This window comes from Gigantopelta aegis, chromosome 4 (assembly GCF_016097555.1).
Source record: "Gigantopelta aegis isolate Gae_Host chromosome 4, Gae_host_genome, whole genome shotgun sequence".
Classification (NCBI taxonomy): domain Eukaryota; kingdom Metazoa; phylum Mollusca; class Gastropoda; order Neomphalida; family Peltospiridae; genus Gigantopelta; species Gigantopelta aegis.
Window position 1 is genome coordinate 23,317,036 of NC_054702.1, and position 12,790 is coordinate 23,329,825.

At 38.8% G+C, this 12,790-nt stretch overlaps 1 protein-coding gene across 1 annotated transcript; it reads left to right on the forward strand.

Annotated features, from left to right (window-relative positions):
* The first annotated feature begins 4,713 nt into the window (after positions 1 to 4,713).
* Positions 4,714 to 7,986, forward strand: LOC121372136 (E3 ubiquitin-protein ligase TRIM13-like). Its single transcript, XM_041498402.1, has one exon. The coding sequence runs from the start codon at positions 5,397 to 5,399 to the stop codon at positions 6,396 to 6,398; it is 1,002 nt and encodes a 333-aa protein (XP_041354336.1). The 5' UTR covers positions 4,714 to 5,396; the 3' UTR covers positions 6,399 to 7,986.
* The last annotated feature ends 4,804 nt before the right edge of the window (positions 7,987 to 12,790 follow it).

Below are 12,790 nucleotides of genomic sequence, written 5' to 3' on the forward strand. Positions count from 1 at the left end.
GATGTGTATTTGGAGGATGGACAGATATACATGTTGCGATCTTTAATGTAATGCATGTTCTAAATATTTTCCAAGGTTACAAAGTTGTTTTCTATTCTGAACAAATAGTAATTGTATTAATTTAAAAACAGACGGTCTTAACCAGTAGTATTTTTGTTTACATACAATACGCGAATATGCAAATACAATGGACATATTAAACTAAAATGAAATTCATCTTCAATGTTATCCAGATTACAAATACGACATTTTCTCTGTGTTTATTTTTTTGTAAACAGTCTGACGCACTTTGTTTTTGGATGCCCGTCTAAATTGCTCAAATCATCTTAAAACCTTTTCGGCCGAGGGATGGAGCAAATCCTCAAATTCGGACAAAATGAGCTTGGCTGAAACTTTTTCACCGTGTATCTCCTTCACTCTACTTACCACAATATTAGTTGTAATCCATTGAAAATGCATAGTGATTCTTTTGCAAGCCCATATAGCTGTTCACTAGTAATGTTAATATGAATAAATGTTGTTATCCATATTCTGGTATTTTCGTTTAATTCGGCCAAAACTCAACCTGCCCTACTACAAAAATTGGAGTCCGTACGTAGGTTATAGTAACCTATGCGACAGCTAGTTAACTCTGTTGACCAAGTATCGAAATAACCATATATTATACATCATAGAGACATAGTTTAAAATTTGCTTAGGATTCTTTAAACAAATATTCCTGTAATTTCCGTTAAAACAAGCATCCGTTTTTTTAACAATACATTTCCTAGATTAAGGGAACTTCAGGGGAGGTTTGGAGGGGGTGAAAATTAATATATGATAAAATTATAACTCGCAAAATTTAGGGGGACGGGCCCTTAGCAAAAACCCCATCCCCCCCCCTAGATCTGCCTCTGAACACAGTTTGCAGATGCCGATTTTGCATAACGGATCCATCCGTACTTTCTATCGTTTGCATCTACGATTTACTATTGATGTTAAGTCAGATGAAGAATACGTATTCTGCAACAGATGGTCAGTGATTTGGGAATAAATAATAAATACGTGTTGGCTCCCTCGTGGTATTAGTAAGATATCGCGATGCATCTTTCTTTAATTGAATTAGTGAAGCAGACGATTGTATGCGCAATGTGAATAACCGGGGCTGATTGTTAACCACACAGAGTAGAAAAAGCGTTCGCTAGTCTGGTTTAAATGTACTCGAAGGAACACTTATCTGTGCATGTTTTCCACAACTATAGATTTAATGGTATTGAAAGGGGGGTGGGGGTCGTGGCAGGCCATCGGTCTCAGGCTGGTAGGTCGTTTTTTTAATCCAAACCGACTCCAAACCCTTAGTTATTGGTGATTACGTAAACGCTCCATACCAGAACTGGATCAACAAAGCGGTGCGGTGCGTGCGGTCCGATTGTTGCATCTGATCTGTCTGCGTCTTGCGTTTTGGGCATATACACCATATACGAGTATTTCATTGCGGCTGGCCGCATGCGTTCTGTAAACGCACGCATCTAATCTAGACACTTTCATTGGAACAAACTTATTTCGATTTCATTTTTTTTACGCCGGATGGTACGCTCGCGCCGCATCCAGTCTATATGAGCCGTAACACGTTAGGAGACGATATGCATAATTATTGTATATTGTTACACACCTGTTGTGCGACAGCGGGTTTCCTCTCTCAATATCTGTGTGGTCCTTAACCATATGTCTGACGCCATATAACCGTAAATAGAATATGTTGAGTGCGTCGTTAAATAAAACTTCATAGGCTACTCTTTTTGGATTAGCAGCAAGGGATCTTTTATATGCACCATCCCACAGACAGGATAACAGATACCACGGCCTTTGATATACCAGTCGTGATGCACTGGCTGGAACGAGAAATAGCCCAATGGGCCAACCGACGGGGATCCACGCATCAAGCGAGCGCTTTACAACTGAGCTACGTTCCGCCCCTAATCTGGACAAATCCCAGAGGCCGCGGAGTTCCCCTCTCTTCCCTGTTATTGGCTGAAAATGCCAAATTTGAACACTTAAAATACAACTCTTTTTTTTTTACTTTTTTTTTTGGGGGGGGGGGGGGGGGGGGGTGGAGCATATGCCAATCTCCACTAACAGGTTCGGGCCTTTCAGACCCTCTAATTCCCATCTGCCGAGCCATCGCACTGACCGTGGTCCGACCTCCCCACTTTGAAATACACATGTACATGTACACCCCATGAGCCAGGAATCTAATGTCTTTCTGGTTATCCTGGTAGTGTGGGGCGGGACGTAGCCCAGTGGTACAACGCTCGCTCGATGCGCGGTCGGTGTGGGATCGATCCCCGTCGCTGGGCCCATTGGGCCAGTGCACCACGACTGGTATATCAAAGACCATTGTATGTACTACCCTGTCTGTGGGATGGTGCATATAAAAGATCCCTTGCTGCTAATCAAAAAGAATAGCCCATGAAGTGGCGACAGCGGGTTTCCTCTCTCAATATCTGTGTGATTCTTAACCATATGTCTGACGCCATATAACCGTAAATAAAATATGTTGGGTGCGCCGTTAAATAAAACATTTCCTTCCTTCTCATATAATCTACACCTGCTGTATACATTTCGAACCTTTCATTTATCCAATCTTCCAATCGGTGACTACTGAGTTTGCTGTCATTGTAATATGCTTTCGGCTAATAGAACTTTTTAAAACTTTTTTTTATTTTTTAATTTTTAATTATTTTTTTTTAAACTGTTTTAAGAATATCAATGTGTGTAGCCTATATATGCATCTGACACCCATCTTTTAGATAACGTCTGACTTTTAATAGAAACTGCTCAGTGCCCCCCTTCAAATGGCGCTCATGGCATGTACCATACCTGCCATACCCTAGGTACGCCACTGTATATCTGCAACTACTTGTGTTTGCTTGTGTATGTAATTAGCCCAAACTGGATTTTTCTTTCCAATAATTTCGTACGTAGGAAAAATATATATTAATAAAGTGACAGACCCTAGTTTTTAAACACTACGACGTATTTTTCACTTTTAAAGCTTTCTTCTTCTTCTTTTTTTTCATTTTTTTTTTTTTTTTTTTTTGGAGGGGGGGGGGGGGGGTCATTTAAATTAGAAGTATTTACGTTTTATTATTTAGAATGTTAATTTTCGTACACCTGAAGTGGTTCTGGTCATACAGGTTTTTGTAATTTTCATAAATACTTTATTCATAATTATTAAAACGCACGTTCGTCTGAGAAATAATGGGTATCGAGAAAAGTTCTAGTTATTTTTAGATGGTATTTTCCCATGTAAACATCACAGACTTCATCTTCTCTCCGTTATAACCTTATCCAGATATGCTGCATGTTTCTAGATTAACTAAACTTGGTGTACATTTTCATCGGCTAAAACTAGAGTTTGCGCCTTTAAAGGGACAGACCCTAGCTTTTAAACACTGATACATATTTTTCACTGAGACGATTATCATCACTGAAATCAAACTTTACTTGTATTTTATTGTTTAGATTATCCATTTCCGTACAACCGAAGTGTGTCCGGTCATCCTGGTGTTTCTAATAGCACAAAATGCATTTTTCATATTTTTAAAAACGCAAGTGCGTCTGAGAAGTAACTGTGATGGAGTCGCGTTTTAGTCTATTTTTAAGGGTATTTCAACGCCACAGACTCTTGTTTTACTCTGTTGTATCCAAATTTTTTACAGGTTTGTAAATTAACCAAACGTAGTGTCCATTTTTACGGATTGAAACTAGGGTCTAGGTGAAAAATATGCCTTAGTGTTTAGAAAATAGGATCTGTCCCTTTAAGAAATGAAATGAAGTTTAGTCTACAGAATTAAGACGATCAAAAATACTCGGGATATACAAACACTGATATTCTGAGTCCAAAAAAAAAAAAAAATATATATATATATACATACATGTATTAATATGTGAAAGTCGTTAAAACTATCTTAATGGCAGTGCTCTAGTTGTGTCGTTAAACAAGATATTTTAATAATCGTGTAGCTAAAAGTTAAATGGTGTTTGAATGTTTTTTTAATAATTGCTCCCAAATTATTAATCTGTTGATCTAATACGTGTAAATAAAATAAGAACATTAGAAGCTTGGATAAGACGAGGATTTAAAAAAAAAAATGTACCTTCATAAAATTATACATGCACGTACAGAAACCCATGCACCAAATCATTCATTCGTGCATCCAGAGGCGGATCTAGAGGAGAGGCAGTGGCCCGGACCCCTAAATTTTGCGATAGTTATAATTTTATTATATATTAATTTTCATTTTTTTACGTTCCCCCTCAAACCTCCCCCAAAGTTCCCTTGGCATTCTACCTCATGTCACTGCCCCCCCCCCCCCCCCAAAAAAAGAAGGATTTTCTGGATCCGCCACTGGCATCCATTCTTGTTATATACATACCGCAATTCTAATTACAAAAGAAGAGTACATATATTTATTCGTCAGTATTGAACGAATGCGGACTGCTCACTTTGCTTTAAATATTGACCATGCGAAAGATCAAATACACACACACACACACACACACATACACACGTTGAGTCCAGACAAGACATCAAATAACCCAGGTGGTGAATAAGAAGATGAGTAGTGCACATGCGCAGAACATAGGTATTGATTTACCTTCGCGCTGAAATTAGTAACAGCAATATACCTGGCTAGCGAAGTTCACGTGTGTTATGCGGTATGGGGCCGATGCGAGCTATATATATGCGGCATGTTATGTCGATTGTTCATGGAGTAGGCCAGATTCGGCGCTAAATTCCCTCACAAGTTGTTCCGTATCTCGACAGTATGTGCAGAGGTGAGATTAGACATTAAGGTGCAAAGCAGTGAAGAGTGAAACAGCTTTAAGATCTTAGCTAGAACTGACATTGATTAGGCTTACGACTGCAGACATATCAAGACACCACGTTCGGTTGCAGGTACGTTATTCATCGCGTAGGGAGGTTATTGTATGTTCTGTCGAAAAAAACCCAGAAGCAACAACTATATGACCTCAACACTTGTAATAATAATGCAGCAATCTTAAGTGGAGTGTGTTTTTGTTTCTGATGCAACAGTCTTGGTGTTTCGTTTCAAATCAACCAGAAAAGGGTGTTTAAAGTTTTACAAGACTTATGATAGACGCATTGTGACTTATACTAAGTGAAGTGTACGCGAAACATATTGCTGATAAAAAAAAAATAGTAAGAAGCGGGGATTATCCTGTACATTGCCAAATTAGCCAAATGCTAATTTTTAAACAAAGTGGCTACACAATTTAGTCTTTGGCTAACAAAATGTTAAATTAGCCTCTTTTTTTATAATTTTCAAGGAACTCTGAAAATTGGCTGCAATAAAATTGGTTCCAGTGTGTTTGTTTCAGAAGAAGAAAAGATGGGTTATGGTACAGCAAGATTCGTGGGACCGGTGGATCCTAATCTTATCTGTGGGATATGCAGCAGTGTTTTAGAGGACGCAGTGCTCACGACGTGCGGACACAGTTTCTGTTCCCCCTGTCTGGAGACGTGGCTCTCTCGTCCCAGCACAGATACCTGCCCTGAGTGCCGCTCCGTGGTGAACCCGAACGAAGCAAAACCCATCCATTCGCTGCGTAACCTCATCAACGGGTTCCAGGTGGAGTGCGACAACACGGAACGCGGCTGTAAAGTCCTGGTGAAGCTGGAGAGGCTGCAGTCCCATCTGGAAGTGTGTCCCTACTTTCCAGTGATCTGCGCGGGTTGTGGCGACACGGTCAACAGGTTCGAGCTGGCAGGACACCAGATCCAGTGTCGTGCGATTGCTGCCTCAGTGGAGGACGAACATCAACAGCAGGATGAGGATGAGGATCTGTTCTGGTTGCGGCGTCGAAGGACCTTCAGGGGCAGCGACAGCATGGCGGATGCTGACATGGCGGAGCTGGTGTACAGGATCAATTGCCTGGAGATGCACGTGAACACTTTCAGACGGGAGCTGCACGTCACTGACGCCAGGAACCAGTTTCTCGACAGGGAGTACCAGAAGGCCAAGAAGGATCTGGCGGAGAAACAGCAAGAGGTCCAGGAGCTGCAGTTCTCCGAGTTCGACCCCAAGTACGACTACGGCCACACCCCTCAAAGTATAGCTCGTCTGTCGCTGCTTGTTGCAAGGTTTCTCCTCAAGAAACCCAGCTATGTCGACAGCAATCGGATATTTCTAGCCATTAAGAAGTGTTATGAGCAGTATTTTCGAAGCGGGACGGAATTCGAGCATGACGTACACATGCTCTTGGCTACCTCCTATGCCAGCAACTGGTTCAATCCTAGTCAGCGGCTTAGCATCAACTGCTGGCTGCACTGCATAGCTAGATACAGAGAGGAGACGAGATGTGTAGGATCCTTGCACCGTGTTGGCTCTTGATCATACTGGAAACTTAAGTGTTTTAATATTTATTTCAACAGGATGAGTGTTTATAGACCTTGTTATTTCAGTAGGGCATTATTTGACCAGAGTGTCGATTCACATAAAAACTTCACCGAACAACCTTCACCATAGTTTAATAATCTAGTGTGAACGTCAGATTGACTTTTCATCCAATTCACCAATGGAGCAACGTATCATGGAGAAAATGACAATTGTATACATTTACATTGGAAACTTCAAAATTTCACACTTCACAATTTCAACATCTCGTTTTATGGGATGGTTACACGTGATTTTGTTAATTAACTGCAATCTTCTTATGTAGTATAGTTTGATTTGCTAGCATACTCTTTTTCTATTTATTATGATAAAACGTATATTATTTTGTTGGTAATTTCGTCTCACAAAATTCATGTCTGTATAATTATTCATGCATTTGATTTACTGGTGCTTAACCCAAATGAACCATTTGGACCAATTAAAGCCAGAATTAACAGTTTAGTGGAAAAACCTACAAGTGAACGGGTTAACCATGTATAACATGACACCACATTGTTTTAAGGTAAGAATGGTGAATAAAGGTTCTTCTGCGCATTGTATTGTCCAGTAGATTCTCTTAGGCCATAGGTCTCCCCCGGCTTTTGAGGTTTCTAATTATAATAACAAGTGTACCGGCCTCGGTGAAGTTGTCGTTAAGCCATCGGACATGAGGTTGGTAGGTACTCGATTCGCAGCACGGTATCGGCTCCCACCCAGAGCGAGTTTTAACAACTCAACGGGTAGGTGTAAGACCATTACACCCTCTTCTCTCTCACTAACAACTAACCCACTGTCCTGGACAGACTGCCCAGATAGCTGAGGTGTGTGCCTAGGACAGCGTGCTTGAACCTTAATTGGATATAAGCACGAAAATAAATTGAAATGAAATAACAAGTGCCAAAAATATCAGCAATTGTCAAAACTGGAAACCCCCTCCCCAATTTGAAGTCGATTCTCAAGCCAAGAGGGCCTCTTATTTACCCCCCCCCCCCCCCCCCCACACACACACACACACGTCATCATCATCATACACACACGCGCTGTTCGATTGTCCTCTGTGCATAGTTAATTGAAGGTACTCAGTGATAGCAAAATGTGACCGGCAACAAAAAGCATTCCTAAATAACAGTGTTATGTGGAAATGATGATCTGGCAAAGGTGATTTCTTTCATTGTTAGATCCCCTGTGGTCGGTCATTAGGTTGTATAGTCAGTCATTCCGAGACACGGCGAGGGAACTGGTCAAGCGTTAGGACAGATTACGAATAGCTGGCTAACCGTGAACGTTAAGCCACTTTATTGTACTTGTACCGGTCATCACCTGGACAAAAACTCTCTTATCACCTGGACAGTAATTCTCAGGTAACACAGTATGATAACAACACTTTTGGTTTGGAGAATATTTGACCATTATGTTGTCTCTGTTGCTACCAGTGGTAAAGCGCTCGCTTGATGCGCGATAGTTTTGGGATCGATCCCAGTTGGTGGGCCCATTGGGCTATTTCTCGTTCCAGCCAGTGCTCCATAACTGGTGTAACAAAGGCTGTGGTATGTGCTATCATGTGGGATGGTGCATATAAAAGATCCCTTGCTGCTAATGGAAAAATGTAGCGGGTTTCCTCTCTGAGCCTATATGTCAAATGACCAAATGTTTGACATCCAATAGCCGATGATGAATAAATCAATGTGCTCTAGTGGTGTCGTTAAACTAAACAAACTTCTTCTTCTGTTGCTACTAATAGTCTATGTTACAACAAACCTTTGCCAAAATCTTGTAATTATGAAACGTTTTTCAATGCATGAAATTTAAGGATATGTTTATCCTTTATTTACTTAAAATGTTTGGGTTTTTTCTTTATGTATTTAAGGAAATATTCTTTTTCTATTTAAGAAAATGTTTTCCTTTTTAAAAATTTCTTTATGTACATTTTGGTCTCTAATTTAAGAATGTGCATGCGTATATGTTTTTTAAACTGTATAATAAAACAAAATCACTTTAGCATTCTTCTCGATATTGTTCAGTACACACCCTGTGTTAAATAATCAAGAATATTCGATTAACGACACCCCATCATATGCTTTATCAGGTAACAATGTGATATTTGAGTAGATCTCATTGGTAACCAAATATAGCCATAGCTTAAAGGGATATTCCTGAGTGTGCTACATTGTAAGATGTTTCCGAAAAGTAAAATATTTCTACGATTAAACTTACATATTAAATATATTTTCTTGTTTAGAATATCAGTGTCTGTATATTCAATGTGTTTCCGGCCGTCTTAATATTTGTAGGAAGCCCAAACTGGATTTTGTCTTCAAATAATTTCGTACGTACGAAAATATATATTTTAGGAAATAAAATGAAATTTAACCTAGTATAAATAGTAGAACGATTAGAAACACGTTTAATATACAACCAGTAATATTTTATGCAGAAAAATATATTTGATGTGTAATTACAATCGTTAAAAAGTCTCTGTTAGTCGATCACATCTTTAAACTTGCAGCAAACTCAGGATTATTCCTTCAATACATTAAGTGGGAAAGACGAATTGTCTTTGGTACCTATAACATGATAGCAAGATACATGTAAGTATTTTTTGTTATAAGCATGTGTATGTAGCCTACAAATACGTTGACTTAACTGATTAGTTTTAATAAGTATCTGCAAAAGAAGATATTTATTAAGCCACTGATTCTCGTTCCGTGATTACATACCTTTTCTGTTTCGCATAAAATGCCATTTTAACCATCCCAAACACCAGTATGACCAGAAACACATTGTACATGTATTGTAAAACTTGATAACAAGAAATTACATAATGAGTAATTTAATGGCACTATCCCGAGTTTGCAGCCATTGTGTTCGAAACTCTAGTGGTATAGGAGCATGTAAATAAATATTGGAATGGAATGAAGCCATTGTAAGATATTTCCGACTAACGGATCGTTTTTGGCAACTACACTTGCATATTCAATACATTTATACATTTCTTTGTTTAGAATACCAAAGTAAAGTTTGTTTTATTTAACGACGCCGCTAGAGCACATTGATTTTTTATCTTATCATCGGCTATTGGACGTCAAACATATGGTCATTCTGACACTGTTTTTAGAGGAAACCCGCTGTCGCCACATAGGCTACTCTTTTTACGACAGGCAGCAAGGGATCTTTTATTTGCGCTTCCCACAGGCAGGATAGCACAAACCATGGCCTTTGTTGAACCAGTTATGGATCACTGGTCGGTGCAAGTGGTTTACACCTACCAATTGAGGCTTGCGGAGCACTCACTCAGGGTTTGGAGTCGGTATCTCGATTAAAAATCCCATGCCTCGACTGGGATCCGAACCCAGTACCTACCAGCCTGTAGACCGATGGCCTGCCACGACGCCACCGAGGCCGGTTTAGAATACCAGTGCATATCAAAATGAAATGTGTTTGCGGTCGTGTGTTAATGTATTTATCAGTCATTGTTGATTTTCTAAGTGATATATACATACATATATATATATATATATATATATATATATATATATATATATATATATATATATATATATATATATATATATATATATATATTATTATATTATATTATATTATTATTATTATTTTCTTTTACGCACGAAATAATTGAAAGGTAAAATCTGAATTGGGCTACTACAAACATTAGGACGACAACAAACACCTTGTTTGTATAGATACTGATATTCTAAATAGGATAATATCTTTAATATGTAATTTTAGTTATCAAAAAGGATCCGTTAGCAGTGGCGGATCCAGAAAATCCATTGGGGAGGGGACAATGACAAGGATTCCTCGGATTCTCCAATGAAAATAGAAAACAAAATATAACTCTCAAAATTTAGGCGGGTGCCCCCCCCCCCCCCCCCCACCACCACCCCCTCGATCTGTCACTGGTTAGTCGTAAACATTTTACAATGAAAAAAAACTCAGGACAGTCCCTTTAATGTTGTACAAAAAAGCTATAATAGTTGAAATTATGTTACACTGCCCAATAACTAGGGTCATTGGTTGTAATAAACCTTTCGTTTCTGTTATTGACATGAAAGGCCAGCGCGGTTGGTAACGCGATATGGACGAGCCTCCCGTGTTGTTAATGGTTTTGTAGCATGGGGATATGCATTAGCATCCTGTAGCACTTTAGTAATGTTGGTGGATATGAAGGTAACATGAGTTGTGCTAGCATTCCACATTCGCAAAAGACCAAAATTAACTGATGAGTTTTGACAGGGCTGTATCTAGCCTAAGATATCTGTGGGTGAGGTAGTAAAAAAATAATTTCGGGGCACTGTAAATAGACAAAAGGATCACTCCCCCTTTCCCTTTATTATTATTAATTTTATTTATTAATTTTATTTTTATTTTTTAATTTTTTTTTTATTTATTTATTTTATTTTTGGGGGGTGGGACTAGTTAAACATCTACCATTATAATAGAGTAGGGGCCTAATTCACTAAACTCTCGCAACTTTGCTATCTAGCAGTGCAATGCTAAAAGACTTGCAAAGAGGATGCTTTGTTGTCTGGCATAGCGTAAGAGACCTGTGTGAATTAGGCCCCAGGTCATTTATTGCAAGTTCAATATTTCATATTTTATTAATCTTTGTCGTGCTAAACTGTACATATATTTAATTTTTATTAGCTCCTCGACGATCACACGATCTTTTTAATATCTTATGGGCGGGACTTAGCCCATTGGTAAAGCACCCACCCCATGCGCGGTAGTTTGATTGAAAACATTGATTAAAAAATTAATTTTATACATACACACATACATACATACATACATACATACATACATACATACATTTATTTACAAAAGGATTGGGCACAAGTTATCCAACTTATGAAGTCCTCTCCTAATTACAAACATTAAATTGTACAATAATGGCGACTGCAATTTTCAATAAATAAATCAAACAATCAATTAAAATAAACGTTTGTAAAAAAAAAAAAACGATTGAATCAACTGAAAGGATAGAAAAGGAAAAGAAAAGAAATAGAAGTAATCGATGGTTTAACAGTATTCATTAGTAACAGTTTATCTTCTCAGACAGCCCAACCGTTAAGTAATAACAATATAATAGTAAAAAGTAACAACAAATAAATAAATGATTCCTATGTTATCTAGTGCTATACTTTCTCTGGGATGGTGCATATAAAAGATCCCTTGCTACTAATTGAACAATGTTGCTGGGGTGTTCCTGTATAAGACTATATATCAAAATTATCAAATGTTTGACATCCAATAACCGATGATTAATAAATCAATGTTCTCCTAGTGACATCGTTAAACAAAACAAAAACGTAGATATCTTACGTACACAGCCAGAATACATTCAACCAATACCTCAGTGCAATTTTAGGTGATTGATTCAGGTGATCAAATGTTTACTTGGTGGTCATGTAGGTGATAAAGCATCGATCTTATGAAGCAAAAATCCTGAGGATCAGTTTTTCGATCATCCCAAATACTTCGAGGCTTGATACTCTATATAGTACATTACTGTGCACATATAGTTTTTAGGGCGGGACGTAGCCCAGTGGTAAAGCATTCGCTTGATATGCAGTCGGTCTGGGATCGATCACCGTCGGTGGGCTCATTGGGCTATTTCTCGCTTCACCACAAAGGCCGTTGCATGTGTTATCTTGTATGTGGGATGGTGCATATAAAAGATCTCTTGCTGCTAATCGAAAAGAGTAGCTCATGAAGCGGGTTTCCTTTCTCAATATCTGTGTGGTCCTCAACCATATGTCCGACGCCATATAACCGTAAATAAAATGTGTTGAGTGCGTCGTTAAATAAAACATTTCCTTCATATAGTTTTTATTACAGCCCCCCCCCCCCCCCCCCACCCCCACCTCCACCCACCCCTATTAGTGATTATTGGCTAGATCATACAGCTATGCCCCGGTATATAGTCGGTGGTCATAGGATACATTTAATGGCTAGGAAAAAGCCAATTCTAAAATGGCGTCCATTTATTTTTATTTTTCTGTCCATATAACATTATGAGGGAGTCATTAGACTCATTACACTCCGACGGCGAATATCAAGGTCTTTTATACCTGAAGCCATCCCTAACAAACCATTAATCCGGTGTATGGCAGTGATGAAGTGGTTTCCACGCAGATCGGTCCGACAGGAATCACGCGGAGGATGGAATGGCTTGTGTCCTTGGTAATTGATGCTGTTAGGACCACAGATCAGAACGACGTATTGTTGAGACAATGCTGCAGCGCGTGTAAACACGACGATAACAGAGATGTATTGTTGTAGATTTTTGTTTTGTCTGGACGCGTGGTGTCATTCATGAATAAATGTTG